General features: G+C 42.9%; 1 protein-coding gene across 12 annotated transcripts in view; it reads right to left on the bottom strand.

Moving 5' to 3' along the window:
• CEP72 (centrosomal protein 72) overlaps positions 1-21,497 on the bottom strand; it is a 72,391-nt gene extending 50,894 nt beyond the window's left edge. For all 12 annotated transcript variants that reach the window (XR_014792251.1, XR_014792252.1, XR_014792250.1 and 9 more), the window contains exons 1-7: positions 21,411-21,497; positions 17,451-17,578; positions 16,295-16,487; positions 5,536-5,650; positions 3,235-3,413; positions 2,078-2,184; positions 466-517 (exon numbers count right to left, since the gene is read on the bottom strand). Coding sequence is in view for 9 of the 12 variants with exons in the window: in XM_084857582.1 (XP_084713708.1) it covers positions 466-517; positions 2,078-2,184; positions 3,235-3,413; positions 5,536-5,650; positions 16,295-16,487; positions 17,451-17,578; positions 21,411-21,483 (847 nt within the window). In the remaining 3 variants the exon portion in view is untranslated. The remainder of the gene's footprint in view (positions 1-465; positions 518-2,077; positions 2,185-3,234; positions 3,414-5,535; positions 5,651-16,294; positions 16,488-17,450; positions 17,579-21,410) is intronic.
• Between the last annotated feature and the right edge of the window lie 1,458 nt (positions 21,498-22,955).

The raw sequence follows: 22,955 nt of genomic DNA, 5'->3' as shown, positions 1-22,955 counted from the left end.
AAGCACGGGTGGGCAACGTGGCCTTCCAGACATTGTTGGGCTGCACACACACACACACACACACACCTATCAGCCCTCACCACTGGCTATGATGGCTAAGGCTGATGAGAATTGCAGTCCAACTACATCTGGGGAGTCACATGTTCCCCAACTCTGTTCTAAAGGATTAACCTCCTGGAATTTAGTTCTTTTTGGTGTACCCTTGTTTTGGCTTCAGATGATGATTTCTAATTTAAATGATTATCTAACTGAATTAAATAAATACGTGCCTAGCACTTACCTTCTCCTCTCATGGGTGCTTAACTCAGAAGCCTAAGCACACAGGATTTCAAGACTACAGTATAATATAACTGAACTAAACTCAGATAATGAATCAGGACTATATTTGTTACCGTATATTTTCAATATGCAGTGGGGGTGGGGGTAATAAGAGAAACACACCAAGCAAATTTAGATCTAACATACCTCTGTCCAGTTCTCTCGCTTTCAACACATTTCTATTTTCTGATATAGCATCCTAAAAAAAAGTTTTTTTAATTAACATATATGTATAGTGCTTTGAAAGCTTTCCTACAAGTCTACATATTTTGAAATACCAAGTTTTGCATTCGTCTTTATAACAACATTAAGTGATCTTACTACTGCTCAATACTGCAACAGAAGTCACCAAACACAATGACTAAATATAGTGTCAAATCCACTACATTGTTTGGTGCTCATCAGTGGACGTTCTAAAGCAGGGGTAGGCAATCTTTTGGGGCTGTGGGCACATCTGGCAATTTGAGAAACTGTCCTGGGCACCACCACAAAATGCCTGCCATGGGAAGCATGGCAAAGGACAAATAACCGGCCTGAAAGACTGAGTACAAGGCAGAGGTGGGGTCTGAGTCCCAGCACACTAAACAACTCTTTTGAACCCACAGTTTTCAGCACCAACAGAAACCTATTTCACAGCAATCCCAGCTGCCATTAAGAAGATATGTTAATTTAGGGCACTTTGACAGCCACCAAGGAAAGTGTCCAGGGGCACATTAGTGCCCAGAGGAACGATGTTGTCTACTCCTGTTCTAAAGTAATCCTTATAAGCTCTCATACACATAGTCCCACAAGAATGCAGGATCCTGTTCAGGATCATCCCTGGAAGGGGATAAACAGTTTTGGTAAAATTTGTCTACATCTACATGCTCAAATGACAGCATCAGGAAGGCATCCTGTAACCAGCAAATGTTATATCAGAATAGACTGAATGAAAGAGAAGCAGTTATCATAAACAAGCTTTCAATTAACTGTTTACCCTATTTTACCTATAGAGCCCTGAATGAGCTCTTTGATACCTTATTGGCAAAGCAAATTATACAAGTATGTAACAAAGCTATGCTGCCAGAGCTCTTTATTTTTAAGAGTTAGTTAATAATCTGACATCAAATGCTGATTATTCAGAGAATAGAGAGTCTGAATAATACACTGCAGGCCATATTTCTGTATACATTTCTACCCATTGACATAATAGGAATGTGCCTGAACTCCTGTAAATGTATGAAGTGCACCCCCACCAAGTTAAGGGTATACACTCTCCTGACTCATTTCCCAAAGTTTCTTCGGTTGCCATTCTGGCCCTAATATACCCAGATTCTTGCATTTTGGTGTCCAAAGACATTGCACCCTTCCCTGTATCTCTGCTACCCCACAACCTCTTCCTATTAGCTTCCCCTTGCCCCTGAGGTCCTCCAGATTTCTCCACTACTCCTGTAGAACACTATACCTAATGAGAAAGTAACACTATATAAGAGTCTTGAATAACCAAGCCAAAACTTGGTGATGATTTTTTTAAGGTTAGTGGTAAACAGCAGATATGCAGACTTCGAAATCCAGACATTTTCATTGGTTGAACTGAGTTGGGAAACATTTGAGATGTGTGGACATTTTTACAACACTATGTAAAATGTCAGGATGTTATGATATTAGGAAATGTTAAAGGCAATTGCATTTCTGTCTGGTTTGCTTTGCATAATGTCTTAGAGGGATTCTTAGCATAGGAAGAATGCACAATATAGGATTTGATTTTATTTTTCTTTACCTTGGGCGTATGTTCGTGTGTCCATTTCTTTTGCATTAGGACATAATGTGGTGGGGAGAGAGAAGACCTCCAGTGCCTCCCGGTATTCTTATCCATTTTGTAAATACCTCAAGAAAAAACATGTTTGAGTACTAAATTAGTCATTAAAACACAGTACGTACTACAGCATCACAGGAGACATCAGCTACAGCCATGAAGAGCAAGTGTTTCTCACCTCAATTTTTTGCTACATCCTTTTTAAAAATAAATGGAAAATAACAAAAAACTTACAATGCTTATTGTGCATTGTTTTAAAATTCCTTTAAACTAGTGTGATTCTCCTGAAAAGAAAGGAAAAATAATTTCCCCATTACTCACCACAGGCTTTAATTTACCAAAATTCCAAATCACCAAACCAAAAGAAAAAATTTTCAAGTTCAGCATGAGAAGATTTAGCAAATACCCCCAAATGTTACTTGCTTTTTATTAGTTCATGCAAATGTTATAGCCACAAACCTACCATGCCAGCACTAACCCCACCTCTCGCTAGTTCAAGAAAGGCGACTGTTGGACAGCGGGGTGGGCAGTACACCAGCAGAATCCTTATTCTGTCCCAAACACCCACCTTCAGGTACACACACTCAAAACTGGAAGACTGTGAGATTGAGATAGACCATTGCAGCTCTGCCTTTCCATCCCATAAGTCTTGCTGGCTGCTGCATGGAGAACCCAGGAGGGCAAAGCTGGGAGGGTTTCATACACGCCTAGTTTCATCCAACCAGGTTGGCACACTCATCTAGGATCAAGTCCTGGATGGCTGCTTTCACATTCACCAGTCTGATATTCAGCAGTAGCACCCTTCGTCCAAGGGAGAATGTCACCAAGGCCAGTCAGACTCTTTGAACTGCCAGATAGTCCAGGAGCAACAAAAACCCGGTTGCACTCCTTTCCCCTGTAACCTGGCTGTCTCCACCTGCCATATCTCCCTCTGCCCTTTAGTGTTACAAAGGCTGATCCCCTCCATCTCATAAGGCATACACTCTCAACATATCTTGTGGACAGGTCAGCACTGAAGAGTGCTGTATCACCCAGAAACCTAGCATCGCTGTCCACCTTGAGACAAACTACTCCATTACTAAAGATAATGAATGAGATTTCAAAATGCAAAAAACACATACTGTTTAAATCATGAAATTCAACCGCAGGGACTCTCTTAGATGATCCAGTTACTCCTGGAGGCTTACTTAGGTCCCATTCACACTTGGCAATGAGGTTTAAGACTGCTTCATCATCTGCATCCATCAACAAGCACTTTTTTGACATGGAGTTAACATACACAGCTCTTGGATGGACAGATCTGCAGTGAGACAATATGGTACCACAGAGTCACCTTGTTTCATTGCCACCTCTATTTGGTATAAGCAAAACAGTAGCTTAAAAAAACCCTAAGATATGGAGAGAACTTATAATGTAATTCTAATTAACACACTTTTGATGAGGGACAGTATATCTGTTAACATGGTAATTAAGGCATTAAGACAGGAGATCTCACTTCAATGCCTTTCAAAGATTTCCTGGATCACTGGAGGAAAAATGGTTTTAGATCAAGCTGTGAATTAAGTCAGACTACTTGAATTTATGTCATGTCTGCACAATGCAACTTTACCTGGCAGAAGCATGAGAATCTATTCCTGGTTTGGGCAGAAACAGCATGACCCATAATGTCCCAGCACCAAAACAGCTCTTAAGTACTCCCAAATATGCTAACACCTTGGCTAGCTTTGTCTACAGCACAGGAGAGGTGCTTTCCATAGGGGAGCACACACATGGCTCAGGCCACTTCGATCCTTCTGGTTCTTTATTTGTAATTTAACTGAAATCTTGGAACAGGGGAAAACAGGTACCAAGAGACTTGTGCTGCTAAGAATCAGGATAGCTGAAGAATGGAAAGGTCATGCATCTGCTGTCATGATCATGAGGACCATACACTAAGAATCTTTGCCAGACCATTTCAGCACAAGCAAATGCAGAATTCCACATGCATGCTGGGATATCTCCATCTCTATAGGCCGGAACTCCTGTTTCAGAGGCTGCTCTCCACAGATCCCTTTGGTTTGGAGACCAGCTTGTTAGATACGATTGCTGGGGGGCGGGGGGGATGTAGCTTTCAGAAGAGGGAGCCTCAGAAGCCCTCCTGTGCACATATCTCCCCTCGCATAGCCTTTAGAATCCCAACCCACCTCTTTTCAAATTCAAACTACAAGATTTCAACCAGATGACCTTTGACCCCTGCAAATTTGATTTGTGGCATTCAATGTACATAGGGGGTTCTGCCTGGAACAATTTTAACACATAGACAACTTCACACATATGGCCCATTATTCCAAACTGACGTGGCTAATTACTGGAAGCACCCACGTATACACATATCATACCTCTGTTAAAAGAACTGCACTGGTGGCCTATTTACTACTGAGCCATGTTCAAGTTTTTGTTCTTGACAAAGCCCTAAACAACTCGGGAATAGGATACCTAGCTGTTTGCCTTCACCTATATATACACCCAGTGGACCCCCGAGATCTTCCAAGGAGGCTATATCGGTTGCTCCACGATCAATAGAATGTTGCCAGGCATCAGCACGTAAGCGGACCTTTTCTGAAGTGGCACCCACCCTCTTGAACACTCTCAAGCGCTTGCTACAGCAAGCTTTTAAGCACCTCTTGAAGACATGGTTGCTTGCACAGGCTTTTCTTGACACGTAATGGACTATTCCACTTTATTTTCATTTCATTGTCTTTGTTGTAAAGTTTTTAATCATTATTTTAGATTGTTCTTACATGGTTTTTGCTTTGGTTTTTATACTGTATTATATATGTGTTGTGGCGTGAACTGCTTAGAGATTTTAGGATATTAAGCAGTATAAAAGTAGTATAAATAAATACATCTATGGCCAAAATCCAAAGACTTAGAGCTGTATCTAATGCAGCACTGAGAGTTGCAGTCAGAAGAGACACTCACAGAAGCCCCAGTGCTCTATTTTGTCTTCCAAATACCATTATCAGAAATCATTCTAGAGTCTTTTAGCTTTTATTTATTTAATTCATATCCCACTTTTCCTCACAAAGAGCCCAGGACATCTAACAACCTATATAAAACACAGTGCACCACGAATATATTAAAATCAGGATTCTAAAAAGACAAATCAATAACAATAATAATACAATCAAAAACAAATACAGCAGTTGCTTGTAACCCCAAAATGTGCACAAATAATTAAGTCTTTAACTGGTGCCTGAATAACAACAGTGTGGGAGTGACTTTTAGGAGTGACTTTTCAGGCAGTACAGCACCTGGGGGCGGGAGAGAAAGGGACGACACAGACAAACTCTTCGTGCTATCTTCTGAATTGCCACTCAGTGTTTCCAAACATTTCCACAATCATATGACTGCAACTGCTTGAACCCTTGTTCTTTTCATACCTTCCTGCTGCAGTCTCTTCTGGTACAATTGAAGAATTCTTGAATTTATAAGCATGATCTGTAGTGAAATGCAAAAGTGATGCTTTTCGCTCGCTGTCTCTCACAGGACGATCATCTAAAAACACACACACACAATTCCAGAAGGAAACATTAATTAGTATTTGCAAGCTTGATGCTAGAATAAATATTCCCAAATTTATAAGATGAACTTAAAAAAAGAAAAGGTTTTACTTATAAACAATGAGGCCACACAATCTATCACGCTCGTTTAAAACAAAATACTAATATGACCTGGGGGGCAGTCAAAGTTCAGATCAATATGATCCTAATCTAGCCTTACATTTGGCTACCAGGCAAGTGCTCAAAGGTGACAAGGAATTGCATGCAGGTGAGTGAGTGGGCTGGCAGAGAAGTGACATTGTGCTCCATCCCTCTTCTGTGCCTAGCACAGAAAGCAAGTGGGGTGCCAGAGGAGGGAAGCTCATCCAGCACAGAAATATCGTGGGCTACTGGAGGAGGAAAGAAGCTCTCTGTCCCTCCGTTGCAAGCCGCCAGCAGGCATGTATAAATAAATAAATTGCAGCCTAAAAGCTTTAAAATAAAGTGGCTTTATTTACGAGGCTGTCCTAATCTATCATTTTAGAATATAGTTTTGTCTTTTACGCCTGAAAATGTCTCAGAGAAAGTACATATATAAATGGCTCCAAGAATGGAAGAATTCTCCCTCCCATGACAAGAGGTTTGAATGCTGAAGGCACCTGCAGGCCATTGAGAATAAAACTGCCAATATCACACTGCCTCTGTACAAATCTATGGTGCGGCCACACTTGGAATACTGTGTCCAGTTTTGGTCACCACACCTAAAAAAAGATATTGTAGAGCTAGAAAAAGTGCAGGAAAGGGAAACTAAAATGATCAAGAGGCTGGAGCATCTCCTCTATGAGAGAAGGTTACAACAGCTGGGATTCTTCAGCTTGGAAAAGGGTGAGCAAGAGGAGACATGATAGAGGTGTATAGAATTATGCATGGTGTGGAGAAAGTGGACAGGGAGACATTTTTCTCCCTCTCTCAAAACACTAGAACCCAGGGTCATCCTATGAAGCTGATTGGTGGGAGATTCAGGACAGATAAAAGGAAGGGCTTCTTCACACAGTACATAGTTAAACTATGGAATTCGCTACCACAGGATGTAGTGATGGCCACAAATTTGGATGGCTTTAAAAGGGGGTTGGACAAATTCATGGAGAAGGCTATCGATGGCTACTAGTCCTGATGGCTATGTGGTACCTCCAGAACCAGAGGCAGTGAGCCTGTGTACACCAGTTGCTGGGGAACATGGGTGGGGTGATGCTGTTGTGCTCATGCCCTGCTTGTGGGTTCCCAGTCGGCAGCTGGCTGGCCAGTGTGAACAGAATGCTGGATTAGATGGACCCTTGGTCTGATGCAGCAGGACTCTTCTTATGTTCTTACTGAAGCATGGGTTAAGTACAGCTAATCAGAATGGTAGTGGAAGGGGCTACAAGGGAGTCAGTGGCTAGCCACAACTACCAGAAACATGCACTGGCAAATTCCACCAGTTCCTTTCTACTCTCACTTTGTCTTCTTCATTTCCAACATGGATCTAGCTGGGGATTAAAGAAATATAACCTGTTATGTTCATTCATTCATTCTCTCTCTCTCTCTTGTATACTTTAGGGCACAGTCCTATGGACTGCGCCCTCATTACTCGGAAGCCCTTGAACCTGGAGGCTTCTGAGATTCCTATGCCCTGCTGGACTTAAGCGACCAGGGCAGGAGGAGCAGCAGAGGCAATCTTCGCTTCCTGATCCTCCGATCTCCTATATTTTCACTAGATGGGCTTTTCAGCCCATCTAGCAAGGGCACTTTAGGGAGGCATGGAGGGATGCTGGCGGAAGCTCAAGATAAATCATAGCCTGACCTCTCCGGTCTCCTCCCCTCCCCATCCACCAGAATGCCCCCTTCCCCCCATCTTCGAGGTAAATTTCTGACCCTGAAGAGGCAGCCTACGCAATTCTCTCTGCAACGGCTGAAAGGGGGTGGAATATCTGACTCCCCCTTCTGAGCTTGGAGTGTTGTCTCCAACCTTGGAAGGGCTTTTCTGGGCCACCCCATGGTCCCTGGGATGCTACCCAGGCACCATAGGATTTCTCTCTTAACATATAAAGAGATGAAGTGTGCAATGCACACGTGGGGCCAAGACTCCAGCCTAGTAAACAGAAATCTTTCTTACTGTTCTAATAAGTCAATCCTCCTTCTCTGAACTGTTTTAAAAAGCTGCTTACTGTTCCTGCTGTTCAGATTTTAGAAAACAAGGGTGATAAATGTTTTATATATTATGCATACACACACTCTACACGTATAAATTTCAAAGGTACAAAGGACTATGACAATATCATGTTTGTCAGCTTGCTGTTGCTTGTAGGCAGCTGACAAATTTGATGCTATTCAATACGTAGCATTTATGCACATCCAATATCTACTAATTCAGATGTGGTGTGTTCTTGATTCTGTGACGAATCATTATAGCATCATCCATGGAACACAAAAGCAAAACCACAAATAACTAATCAAATCATCAAATGAAACCACCACAAGGGGCTGTAAGGGTCTTCTGAATGGGGTCACACTCCTCCTTAGGGAGCAAATTTGCCACTTAGTGCTCCTAGACTCTTTGCTTTTGGATCGTCAGGTAACAGGCGCAGTGAGAAATGTGGTTACTGGTATGCTAGAATTGTCCCGCACTGCTGAGGCATTACTTTTCCATAATTAGCTGGAAGTGGAATTAAAATGGAGATTGCACATAGTATTTAATACAGTACTATGTTATCCAGTAATATCCTTCACCATAGTGAAAATACGTCTATAATGTTTACTCACAAGTCAGTCCCAGTCAAGGAAGGATCCTTGCCAGAGTTAACTTTCAGTTAGCTTTGCCCATTTTAATGGTTCCTTCTGAACAGGTTTGCAGGATTAGTGATGTTTATCCTTTATTAGCACCTCTGATTGCCCAATGCCAGTTCTGTTCCAAGGGGGTGGAGGGGTTACAAATTACTGATATCCGGATTATAGTTCTTTTTTCCAATTAAAATGAAAAGAATTAAGGAAACGAGTAACAACAGGCTCTTCCCCCATATGGCAACAGAAACTGACACTGGGGCAATCCAGTCAGGATATTCAAAGGGCAATTCATCACATCCGACCACAAACATGGAAAACTTAAACTAGGCAGAACCTGCAAGGACGACAGTGTCAGTTAAAGCCCTTAAAACCACAGTAACTGCAATTTATTGCAAAATAATCACCACAAATCACGTGAGGGGGGAGAACTACAGGAGGACAACAAAGAAAATACTAGTTGGCAGTAATTTGATAATGACATAACCTGGATGTTCCATAAAAAGAGAGCAAAGGAGGCACTCCCGGAAAGACGAACTAGTTGGAAAGCAACTCCCCTCCCCCCAGTTTAGGCTGATATGTCAGCTGTGCCCCTTTCTGGAGAATAAAATTACTCCCCCAATTCAATGAATTAAGAGAATATGAAGACATGCTGCTTCAAGTCAATAAGGAGATTATTCTCTGCTAGAAAGAAGGCTTTTTCAGTGGTAGCACCTGTCCTGTGAAATTCCCTCCCCAGGAGATCTGACAGGCCTGAACTGCTGTTACTTTAGAAGAAAATCTTTTTGTTCCATCAGACCTCTGAGATTTGAGATTTACTCTGTTATTTTTTTAAGTGTGATTTTTAAATTATATTAATTTGACTTTTTCAGGATTGTTATGTTTAATCTGTAGGTGACTTGGAAGGCCTATTTTGGATGAAAGAATGGCCTAGAAATTCAAATATAAAATAAATACGATACAGTTAATACACAAAATAATTTGGCAGGGTCATATTCCATCGTATGTCCATAGGGCTATTGTTTGAACACGAGACAGCACTCAATTCCAAAATCAAGGATCTAACTCACTGCAGTAGAGGGAAAGAAGAGAAGCAGAGCTATTCCATCACCTCTGCTGAGAGATCAGCTACCTTTAGTTCTCTCTCAAGTGTCATCTAGCAGTCACCATTCCATCAGGCTACCTGAACTGTTTCCACCCCATCTGATCATTGTAAGAACTCGACCTTTAAGAACTAGTACCAAGTTTGCTTTTTTCCCCTCATCCCTTTCTCCTTTTTACCAGTGGGCAGGGACTGTCTTGTTTTTTATTGATCTGTAAGCCCTGGGAGCCTTTTCAACCAAAAAGTGGGGTGAACATATTTAAATAAATGTTAAAAGCTAGACTCACAAGGGCAGCAGCAACTTGTGTGTAAATATGCTGCTAAGAGGAGGTTCCTGTACGCTGCCTTTGTGGATCTCTCCTCTGCATTTGACCTAAGAGTTCAGCTGAGTCATACATTATTTCAAACAAACATTGATAAGCCTCTCCTGTTATTAAGGCATTCTGTTCCAATACTTCCAACCATAAGAGAAATAGTGTGTCAAGACACACATCACTGGGTTAACAAGGACACACTTATATACTTGAACATAACAGGATCTGCAATAACTGTAAACACTGTGAGGGATACTACTAGTAAACCACCCAGAGAGCTTCGGCTATGGGGCAGTATAGAAATGTAATAAATAATAATAGTGCAGGAGCCACCTAATAGCTAACCCTGCCCAGAATTCGGGCGAGCCATACCCAGCCATGAGTATAGAAATGTAATAAATAATAATAGTGCAGGAGCTGCCTAACAGCTAACCCTGCCCAGAATTCGGGCAAGCCATACCCAGCTAACCCAGCCATGAGTTGGAGCTCATGCAACAACAACCTGCTCCCCACAGGCCAGACTTCTTCAGGTGCTGAGGGAGTCCTTCCAGAGTCACTCCCCTCCACCCCTTGAGATCAACAACTCAGGGTGGGTGAGACAAAGAACCCCAAAAAGCTTCCATATGCAACCCATTGGGTCCTACAACCCTGAGTGGTAAGTCTCAAGAAACTCTCCTCACCTTAAAGGTGCTTCACAGCATCTCTGTTGCTTTTCTCACACAGCCCTGCCATTATGACAGCATAATTTGCCTAAAGAATTACACAAACCCTATGCGCTAAGTGTCATACTCCACCAGGTGGACAGTGAAGAGCAGACAAAAAATGTGTCCCTCTGTGCCGATTTGGAGACAGAAAAAAATTCCTACTGGCCCCTAAACAACCCATGAATCCTACACTACAACCCTAGGATGTGTTGATGGGATGCTGAGACACTAGCGAAAGAAGGCTAACTGGGAGCAAAGCAGGCTTAAATAGCCCAAAGCCCGTATCAAAATGGGCATGCAACCGCATCTTGACTCAACTGGCTACAAAGTCACCCCTGCAGAAATCCATTTGGTTCAGGCGGAGGAGTGGACTTGCCTAATGGTGCAATAAAGCTTGAGAGGTGAAACAGATTAAATCCCTCCTATACAAAGAGGTTGGCAGTTACAGTAGCTTGCCTTTCCCTGTTTAGTTTTTAAATTAACAACATTTTGAGATATTTATATTCCGATCCTGTGCAGAGTTGCACCTACTGATTGCCGTGCCTAATTCTGCATAGGATCAGACTGCATGTTGACCTTGTGTACAAGAGCTAAGGTTTTAAAATATGTGCACTGAAATATTTTGAATTTCAAGTATTTTGATTTTTGGAGTTTTGACGGAATTTATTTTGTTTTATAATTCTACTAGCTGATATACCGGCGTTGCCCAGGATGTAATTTTGTAATTTTAGGCACTATTTGTTAGAAACTCATTAAGGTAGGTTTACGCTTCTTGGAAAGGCCCCATGAGAAAGGTGAAAAGTTGAATCCACCAGACTTGATTTAAAAAGCACGACAATTATAATGAACAGATTGAATAAAAAACACTACTAAAAATGCAAGAGACTGAATCTGTAAGCACTACTATAATATAATCCACACTGAATCTCATACCACTATTAAAATGTTCAACAGAGGCTTCCTTGCTGCATATTGCAGGAACAGGGGAGAGAAGCTAAATGCTCTGCACAGTCAGAAAAGAAACCATGGGTAAAGGGGAGGGAACAAATGGCAGCCAGCCAATCCAAGGTGGAGACCAATAGAATGAAAGATGGCCAATAGGATGACTGGTAGCTGAAATCAGAAACCGGGCCTGTACTATGATTGAGAGGGTGCACTTGTTAGTAAGGGAAAGTATAAACAAAGTAATAATGTAACCCAGTGACTCCTGTCATACACTCCAGCAAGTGAGAATATGAACTAAAAGCGGCAGGAACTCTAGAGCCCAAATGGCAGGCTCAGTGGCCTCTGCAGTGTGATTAGGCCCAGGGCAGCTCCCCCTTATGCCCTGTCTTACAGACGGCCCTGCAGCCAGCCACAAACACACAAACCTAAAAACCTTCAATTCAGCTACACGTAAAACTCCGCTATTTTGCCCTTCATTTTGCAATTGCCTTCTCAAGTCCCCCCAGTTCACTCTTTTATGAATAAAGCCCTAGTCCCCCCAGTTCACTCTTTTATCAATGAAGTCTCCACTCCACTGCGTCATCCCAGCCCCTCAGATAAGCGAGCACACACCGCACCACATTTCACATTAGTGTTAATCACACGCTACTAACAGATACATCTGGCACTGAAAGGGGTAAAGATATTTAACACTAACTTGCTTGCTCGGTGGATATTGCAGGAAGAGGAGAGAGAAACTAAATGCTCTGCACAGTCAGAAAAGAAACCATGAGTAAAGGGGAGGGAACAAATGGCAGCCAGCCAATCCAAGGTGAAGGAAGTCAGAGTGAATGGGAGAGTAACCAATAGAATGAAAGATGGCCAATAGGACGACTGGTAGCTGAAATCAGAAACCTGGCCTGTACCATGATTGAGAGGGTGTACTTGTTAGTAAGGGGAAGTATAAACAATGTAATAATGTAACCCAGTGACTCCTGTCATACACTCTGGCAAGTGAGAATGTGAAGTAAAAGGGGCAGCAACTGTAGGGCCCAAATGACAGGCTCAGTGGGCCCCAACAGTGTGATTACACCCAGGGCAGCTCCCCCTTATTCCCTGTGTTACAGACGGTGCTGCAGCCAGCCACAAACACACAAACCCACACACCATTTTTGACTTTTATATATATAGTAGATTGGTTTAACTATCAAATAGTTCCAAGTTGTCAGCTGCTCTGAGCCATGTGGAAAATCAGAGCATAAAATATTATTGATGAAGATGATGATGATGATAACAGTAGTAGTTCAAAGAACTTTCCTCACATTTAGGGTGGTGGGAGAATGACATAAGCATGAGGATACAGATTTGTTGCCTGGGTGGTAAAAGTCTGTATAAGTTGAAGGAAGTATGTCAAAACAACCTCAGGGCGGCATCATAAAGGCCAGAGATAGGCAGCTTGTGGCCCTCTAGACGTCTTGGCCTACAGCTCCCATCAGCCCTATCCAGCATAACCAATGGGGTGAGTGACAGTTGTTCTTGACATGCAAGCGGGGAGAAGGACTGATCAGACTATGAATAGGGCTTTGTCTCCCTTTTGCTCCAAGGGTTAATAGCCCTCTAGGGGAGCTGGAAGTCAGACAACTAGGCATACAACGATATGTTGGCAACATCACAGCCTCCATGGGCACTCCCCCAACCGCCTTCTGGGACTAAGGAGCACACCTTCAGTGAAATGTATTATTGTGCCAGGCTTAAAACATCAAGAGACAGGTAAGCACAGGAATCAATATCCAGTGCCATTTTCCAGGCCTGGGAATTTCTCAAGCCCAAGAGAAAAACTAATCATTAAAGGCATTGGGAGAAGGGTCTAGAGGGCACTCCCCATAAGTAATTAGTAGCAAGATTGCCAAGAACTGCATGGAAATGTAATAAATTCATTCATGAGAAGTAGGAAACAAAAAAACACTATTTTCTTATCAACACATTTGTGTATATAGCTACTGTGTAGAGTATGGTGCGTGCATTATCAACGCATCTAATGAAATTACACTCACAGAAAATAATGAAATACAACTGTCAAATAGAATAAGGCTCCCTTTCATATGCAAACAATTATTATAGAATTATTCAAAGGACTGTTTTATGGGCAAGGTTTGGCTCTTTAGTCATTTGCAATCAGGCTCTGATTGCTGAAGTTACCTTGCCCTCCTAACTGTAACAATCAAGCTGTGTTAGCCTTTCTGCTTTCAAACTAATAGTAGAATTCTGTAGGACTTTGAAAGGAGAGCCATAATCAATAATCCTCCTCTCTCTTCCCCAGAATTAAGTGAAGCAGTTTTGACAGTGTTCACACATGTGCACATTGTACAACAGAGAAAGTCAGCCTCAAATTCTTGGTATTTTTTCAACGTTTGATACTGGTCAGCAATTATTAGACTGCAAGGGGAAAGGAACCAAGCTTTCTGCTAAGGTTCACCAGCCATCAAAGCTGTCTATTGCCCCTTGGGGGTCAACTTTTTCCCTCTCAGTCACTTCTGCTCTCTATTCTGGCCTGGTCTGTTGGGCTGGGTGCTTTTTTATTCTTTTATTGTTGTGCTTTTAATTGTGTTTTTAATGTATTTGTTTTATGAATGTTTTTTATTATGTTTTTATCTTAAATTTTGGCTTTTATTGTTCTTGGCTGCCTTGAGTGCCATTTCCTAGTAGAAAGGCAGGATACAAATTAAATAAACAAATATTCCATGGTTAGAAGTTGCCAGATCTACTTTCAAGTGACAAACTTCAGTTGGTGCAAAATGCAGCTGCCCAAATATTGGTGGGAGCTGTGTGGTCTGCTCAGATGACACCGATAGTGCACCAGCTGCATTGGTTGCCAGTGAGTTTCTGAATCCCATGTAAAGTGCTGGTTTTAACCTTTAAAGTCTTAAATGGATTGGGCCCAAGTTACTTGAAGGACCGCCTTCTCCTGTACCAGCCTGCCCATACTTTGAGGTCATCTGCCTTGAGATCTTAATGATGTAGGGCAGGATACAAATGTTTTAAATAAAATAAAATTTAAAAAAACCAACAGAGGCCTTTCTCATTTGCCTGCCACCAAGCGTGGTTGGGCTGTTGAGTACAAGGGTGAGGGCTTTTTCAGTGGTGGCTCCGCAACTCTGGAATTAGCTTCCATCAGGTGTTCATCAGGCCCCTTCTTTGCAGGTCTTCCGGAAGGCTCTAAAGATCCACCTGATTTTGCTGGCTTTCCCATAATCTGTGGGCTGCAGATTTTACTGGTGTAATTTGTTTTTATAGTTTTAATAATATTTTATTGTATATTTATTGCCTATTTTTATATCTTTGTATGGTTTTTATCCTGTATGTATGCCACCTTGAGAGGGTTTTACCCTTAAAGGTAGCCTAAAAATAATGTTAAATAATAAAATAAACATAGTTTGAATGGTTCAGAGGGAAAAGAACAAGTGAGAGCAATAGAGAAAAGATTAGGAAACAGGAATAGCCCCTTTGAGGGAGTGCAAAAGGATTCAGTTACTATTTGAGAACTCCCCTGTAAAAAGCAAGAATAGTACAAATGGATTTCGTGGGAGGTCTATTAGTTTTTCATCAAATATGTAAGAAAAAAAGAGCATAAGGGAGGAATCCTATCAGGATAGGTGCCTCCTCCGAACTCAGAGGCGACCACCTATTCAATGCAGGGCGGGCGGAGGACAGAGGGGATCTTCTGTTCCGCATTCCAGCCACCTTGCATTTGCAGCTAGACAGCCGATTTGGGCTGTCTAGCTGCGGGACTTCAGAGTGGTGGGGCGGCGGAGGCTGGACAATGTATAGGAAGCGTCGTACCAGCACTTCCACACTCCCTGCCCCTGGGAATGCCCCCTTTTACCCTGCTCCACGCTGCTCTTCCAAGCGTGGAGCCTGGGGATGATCTGCGCCACCTACAAGGCAGTAGGGAAGGAAGAGGAGAGGTGGTTTTCTGGGACCCGCCTCACGTTGTGGGCTCTAAGGTCAGTTCCCCAAAACCAAACAATCCTATGGCCATCTAGTCGCTGTCTAGCAGCCACAGGATTGCGTTCTAAGGAGCTAAAAGAATCACAAGGTTTTGCATAAGTTAAACCGAGAAATATTTGGCTATTTCACACATGACACAACCAACCCAGGTTGGCTCCAACGTATACACTCAACAAGAAGCACTGTTGATGCTAGTTGCCAGATGAGTGTACATGTATAATATATATGCTTTTACATAAAAGTTCACCACATTCACATTCTACATTTTAAGGTGTATGCCTAAAATGTAATGTGTAAGAAGCTATTTGGGGAGCAGTAAATACAGTCCCAGCTTCTGCCAACCTAGCAGTTCGAAAGCAAGAAATTGCAAGTAGATAAATAGGTACCGCCTCGGCGGGAAAGGTAACAGCGTTCCGTGCACCTCGGTGTTCAGTCATGCCGGCCACATGACCAAGGAAGCGTCTTCGGACAGCGCTGGCTCTTCGGCTTAGAAACGGGGATGAGCACCGCACCCTAGAGTCGGACACGACTGGTTGGGGACACCTTTACCTTTAAATACTTCTCATAAATACTTCCTAACTTTGGGCAAAGTGGGCTATAAATCTAATTAATTCAACCACTGAAGGAAAAAATCTTCTGATCACAAAATGTTTGGAATATATACTGATATGGCTCTGCTGTGTCATTTTTTAAGACTATTGTGCTAGAATCCTAGGTTCAAGTCCAAAATCTGGCTTTGTGCCTCACATCCCCTAAATTAATATGCAAAACTGCACAGGCAGCCTACTTACCCAACTGCCTGAGATTAGGAAGCATGTGTACAACAAAAAGACGATAATCCGATTCATTTTTAACAACAGGATTCAGCCGGAGATCCACATCCTTGAGTGCTGTTAAAGTATGGAGTCGAAACACTTCTGACAACGTGGGAACACAATTGAAGTAGAGATTGAGCTTTTCTAAGTATGTGAGATGTTGAACACCCTGTTAACAAATAAAAAGTTAGATGGGAGTTGTAAGGTGGGGGTAAACACACAACTCCAATAAACCATGTTTACTCTGAATAGGATATCTCAGATAACTGCTATAGTGCTTACTCCTTGGTATCTGAACATTGTCGGATATTCCAAGCACGAAACCAACAGATATAAAGGCTGTTTTATATCAAGTCAAACTATTGATCCATTAGCTGAGTTTTGTCTAATCTGCCTGAGAGTGGTACCTTTCCCAGCCCTTTGTCCTGAAATCATTTAATAGGAGATGCCATGGGACTGAACCTTCTACGTACAAAGCATGTGCTCTACCACAGAACTATGGTCCCTCCTCAAAGGATTTAAATGTAGTGGGTGAGATGTCATCTTCTTACAGATTTTCTATTATACATATCTATGTTGAAGTATCTACTTTTTTAAAGAAGTGCAAGTAAGGTAGAATAACCAGTCCTAAGAACAAACCATGTGAACTGCGTCTGAAAAGTTAATTTGGTTTTAAATCTAGACAATATCATATTGCACCAGTTCCTTGCCATCTGCACTGGCTTCCAGTCCATTTCCAGGTCTGATTCAAAGTTCTGGTACTTACCTTTAAAGCCCTAAGTGGTCTGGGACCAGATTACCTGAAGGAGTACCACCTCCCATATATACCTCCCAAGGCCCCAAGGTCATCTTCTGAGGTCTTCTTCCACATGCTCCCACCAAAGAAGGTGAGGTAGGTGGCTACTAGAGAGAAGACCTTTCTGGTGGTGGCCCCCAGGTATGGAAGGCTCTCCCCGGAGAGGGTTGCCTGGTGCCTACACTGTATTTTTTTTGGAGACTGCTGAAGATTATTTTTTCTACTAATTTTTAGTTTTTAGAAAGCTTTGGCTATTGAGCAGTATAGAAATGCAATCAATAAATAAAATCAACAGATGTACAATGGAAAACATTCCAAAGCCAAAAGATACCTTACCTCCAAGGAAGTCAATGCATTGCGTGAGAGATCAAGAGATTTCAGACGAACAAAATTTTTCAGGGAGTTTCCTAAATGAGTGATCTTTTCATGATAAGTTCCAGGAAGGGATAATGACCGGACATCAGCTGGAATGAGAATTGCGTTGGGAGGTTGATATGACAGATTCATCTCAACAGCACTCAAAATATCATGGATTTTATTAAAGAAAGAGCATGTGAGCTTTGAAGTTCCTCAGAAACGTTCACCCTGCCCAAGCACTGGTGTATAGATGTCTCTCTATGGCAACCAATCCTTCTCCCAACCATAACATATAGATACACATGACATAGAGTTCCACCATCATGCAGCAAATCTTCATGCTTCTTCCAGCATTCACCAAGTATGTGGAAGGTTGAGATTCACAACACAGTGGCAGAGGTCCATAGGGCAACTGCTTCCATGTTGCAAACCTATGGCAGTAAGTTACAGAGCAGAACTTACTTCTCAGCAATCAGATGTAGGCCCGGGCTGTAAACATTACAGGATGAGCAGAAATCATTCATCACTGGGAACCTATTTTTGGTAGAATTCACAGGTAACTTTAAAGCATGCTTAAGCCCTTATTCTCAATTATTCAGCAAGACAGACTGGGGGTGCTTCCAGATGAGACTTTTGTGGCACCATCACTTTGCCTCATTCACACTAGTGATGTGGGTTTCCAGGAAATTCTGAACTGAAATTTTTCCGATGCAAATTAGGATTATTTGCATCAGAACATTTTATGATGTCCCAGAGAGTGATCAAATTTAGGGTTTAATCCTATGCGTGTTTGGGCAGAACAAAGTCCTACAAATCCCAGCATCCCACAGCCAGCACGGCTGTCTGCGACATGCTGGGAGTTGCAGGACCTTGATCTGTCTTAACGTGCATAGGATTGTACCCTTAGTATGTTTATTTTACTTGTATTTTGTGAACAAAGCAAAAACAAAGTAGCCCATGTTAATCTTTGTCCCAATACCACACAAGTATTTGAGAGGAAAAATTAAAGCACATTTAATGAGATTTAAATGTTATATTATGTAGAAAAAAATATTGGAATACTTCTAAAAATGTAAAGACGTTGTCATGCACTGCCCTTACATTGTTTAAACTTAAGGGGGAGAAAAAACAAAGACATTGAGAATGACTGGCACACTAATACATTTTAGCAATACAAAAAACTGTGCATGATATGCTGCTAACCATGCATCTGTTTCAACAGAATTCAATTCTTGACCTCTGAGGTTGTTGGAGCACCTTCAGTTTCGCTGTCACTACTTATTAGTTCCATTTTACACTGAGATATATGCATTATGATAACACATATGTATTCTCTCACAAACTTGCTAGGGGGAAACACCTGAAAACATTAATTACAACTTTGAAACTGCCAAGTTCGCCTAATATTGTATTTGTAATTGGCATCCATTCATCATTACTAATGAACTTATGAAATGGAAAATTTTCCAGGGGGAAATTAAGCCGTGAAAAATTTTCCAGGGGGAAATTAAGCCGTGAAAAATTTTCCAGGAAAAATTCCCACCACGCATCACTGATTCATGGAATTCTACTGGTGCCCAGACAATGTCATCTTCAATTCATAACCCTCCCATATTTTACCACCACTTCTTCTGTCTTTTCTGTTACTGCAGAGAACTCATGGAGGGAGCAATCCTATGGCCACTAGTCAGCGGCTCATAGCCATACGATATCTTGTTTTCCAGGAACTGACCTCAGAGCCGACACTCCAAGGTCAGTTCCCAGAGAACTGACCTTCCCCCTCTTCTGTACTGCCTGAGCCCCATGCTCCATGCTCGCCAGAGGAGCACGGAGTGGCCAAAACGGGACGTTCCAGGGCAGGGAGAGCTGAAATGCCTGTATGACACATCCTATGCGTTGTATGGCAGCCTCCTCCCCCACTCTGCCCTCCTGCGGCTGTCTAGCAAAAACTGCAGGGTAGGAGGAATGCGGAGGAACCCCTCCGTGGTTCTCCTGCCCTGCATTGGATAGGCAGTCACCTCCGAGTTCAGAGGCAGCTGCCTATGTGCATAGGATTGCGCCCTTAGAAAGAAAAGACAAAATAGCTGCACAGTGCCTTCTCACTGGTAACTCCTTCTGGGAGCAGCCTAGTTACACATGGCATTATTTTCAGCTTAAAAAGTGGCTTAACACAAACCATTTTCTTCAAATAAATTGCATGAAAATGTGTAACTTGTTTTTCTATACTCTAGAAATGTTGTACATGTGGCACTATAAAACGTCTAGATTTGTTTTGGAGCCAAGTAATCTTAATATACATGTTTAATGTGCAAGTGTGTAAGTGGGGTATGCATGTGGCTTTGTTTTCACTTTGGCCCAGCCACAGCTAGCATGCAACTCTCAGGTTTCCAATGAGGAAATGCAGCCCTGGGGTCAAAACTGTTTCTCTACCCATGGCCTAGAGCAGGGGTAGCCAGAAAATAGATCTCCAGGTGCTTTCAACTTCAGCTCCCAGCATTTCTGACCATTGCTCATGCTGGCAGGGACTTCTGGGAATTGAAGTGGAAAGCATCTACAGATCTACTTTCTGCCCACCCCTGGCCTGAAGCAAGTGTTGGGGCAGACTAGTGTGCCACAAGAAATAAACTGATGCAATAATTAATGGCACCTGTAAGCCCCCAGTCAACTTCAATGGAGGAGATTGTTCACTGAATCTCTGCCCTGGGCTTGTCTCCCTCCAAATAGCCTCACTGGAGGCAATTCTGTCATTCTCTGAACAGCATGTGACAGGAGCATTGAATTACTCCCAAAATACAAATGCAGCAAAATTAACCAGCTTCAAAGGCAGTCCCTATTATGTTTCTGTACATATCACTGCTCTGGCTTTTCCTTTTTCCAGTCAGGAGGCATACCCAGAATAGGTATGCCCTCCAGGGTTGGGGAGGGCTTAATTCTTACTCTCACACTCTCTAAAAAAAAGTAATGTTTTCCTGGTACAAGAGTGAGCCATCTCAAAATGCCTCTTGAAAGGTGCAGTATAAACTTAAAGTGTTCCTCCAATTTTAAATCAGAAAAGAATGTGTGCCTTGGCTATCAGCAGTTTGGGAAACACAACCATGTATATTCTGCCATTCTCCTTTGAAGGAAATAGTTTCCATGTTGAAATTCCTGTACAACAGTAAGGACTAGCACAAATTTATGAGCAAAGACTACTTCTTTCTCCAACCTAAAACCCGCAGAACTCTAAAAAACAGTGACCAAAATGGTGCAAGCCATTGTTACCCATGTAATTCACACACTGGTTATACTCATGCAACCATATTCTACATGGAGGTTGCAAAAGCATAGATGTACCATTTGGCCCTCCTTACCCCATTACATTTCCTATTCGTAAATTAGCATGGTGGCAATATCCTGAAGGCTAAAATATCAGGTGAAAGGCAAATTACTCTGGGCATTGACTTTCCTGTTAATTAACTCTTAGGGTTGTCTCTCTTAAGTTCTAACAGAACAGCCCAGCTCCCCAACCACAGCATTTCTCAAACAGGAGATACCAAGATTGTCTCCTACAGCAGCCTCCCCCAACCTGATGCCCTCCACGTGCGATGGACTACAACTCCCATAATCCTGGGCCAGCAAGGCCATTGACCATTATGGGAGTTGTAGTCCAACGCATCTGGAGGGCACCAGGTTGGGGGAGGTTGCCCTAAAGCACGGTGGGCGGGATTCTAATCAAGCTCCGCCCATTCCAAGGGTCACACCGCCCCCCCGTTAGCAAGAGGCGGCGAATAGAGGAGTGGCCCGTCAATCAATCCACTTGCTCCTCTGCTGTCAGCCTTCCTCACGTACAAACCAATCCGCCTCCTTTGCTGGATTAACGGATTTAACAGCTAGTTAATGACGCTGAATAAGGTTTGAAGGCGACTTCTGCCTCTCATTCCACCCCCACCAACCAGTCACCGAGATTCTGGTGCCTCAGGCTGACTCTCTCTCGAACATCTTCCTCCGTCAGCAGCGCCCCATCCGCGGCCATCGTTTTCAAACAGTGCGCATGCGCTTGGCTTTTGACGCTGTACGACACCCGGGGAGAGGAAAACCAATCGAAGCGTCGCTGACTGCTGCGGCTGCTCTCTAACTGGAGCAGCGATGCCCGGCTTAGCCGGCAAAAAGGGTGTGCGAGCCCGCGCTAAATTATGCTAATCTTGGTGCCATAAAAGCCAATCAGAATCTGCCTGAGGCTGAGCCGTCTTGCAGAGATGCTATCTTCGGTGTTTAGGGCGCCGCAACTCGAGGCTCTAGTTGCTAGGCAACGACCCGCTGTCCATAGATCTGTGGAGCTGTGGCCTATAAACAGTTTGCCTCCCAGGCCTTCAAGCTGCTTCCGCTTACAGCGTCCTGCCGCTCAACGGCCAGGCCGAAATGCCTGGCAGGGGAGGGCGGGTCCTCCTTCCTCAGAGCCAGTCATGGGCGGGGTGTCCCTGGAGGTCGCCCCCCCCCAACACCCACACGCCTCAGGGCTTAATTTGCGAATTTAAAATCGCCTCACTGCTTAACTTGTCTAGTCAAATCCGTAATGGCAACATCGACTCATACATAAATAAGACTACAGTCCATGTGCACATTGAATATAATGGGATTTACTTCTGAGTAAGCAAGGGCAAAGTTGCTTTGTTAATCCTAGCTGTACACTTACTGGGGAGTGAATACCATTGAATTTAGCAAACCTTAACTTCTGAGTAAGTGTGCATAAGATGGAGCCATAAATCCCATTAATTTCAATAGCACAGGTTTAAGCATATTCTCAAGTCTTGTACTGAAATCGATGGGATTAAACATACTTAGCTTTGGCAGGAGTGTGACCTAAGATAGCGTGTGTGTATATGTATATATATATATATATATATTAAAGTGTACAACTAATTTATTGGTTAGCCCTGTGCAATGTAAGAGGGTTGGGTGGAATTTTGATCTTGTTTTGCATTTGGTAAAGGAAAGGTTCCTCCTGTGCAAGCACAGAGTCATTGCTGACTCCTAGAGGGACGCCGCTTGTGCTGGCGTTTTCATAGCCAACTGTAGCGGGGTGGTTTGCCATTGCCTTCCCCAGTCGTGACTACCTTTCCTCCAGCAAGCTGAGTCCTCATTTTACCGACCTCGGAAGGATGGAAGGCTGAGTCGACCAGAGCCGGCTACCCGAGCCCCGGCTTCCGCTGGGATCGATCTCACGTCGTGCGGAGAGTTTCGGTTGCAATACTGCCACTTACCACTCTGCGCCACACGAGGCTCTGCATGTGGTAAGGTAACCACAAACTTTTTTTACTCTCTATCTTTTTCTTTTATATTGATTGTTTTTGTTTATTCAAAGTATTTATAAGCCGCTTTTAGGGCCAAGCCCTTAAAACAACATACAAAGAGTAAAGATACCAAATGCAATTAAGGGCACAATCCTATGCATGTTTAGACAGAAAAAAGTCCTACAACTCCCAGCATTCCCAAGAGAGCCATGCT

This window comes from Heloderma suspectum, chromosome 5 (assembly GCF_057233095.1).
Source record: "Heloderma suspectum isolate Gila_16-S chromosome 5, 16-S_ref, whole genome shotgun sequence".
NCBI classification, from domain to species: domain Eukaryota; kingdom Metazoa; phylum Chordata; class Lepidosauria; order Squamata; family Helodermatidae; genus Heloderma; species Heloderma suspectum.
This window is presented reverse-complemented; position numbering and strand designations above follow the sequence as displayed.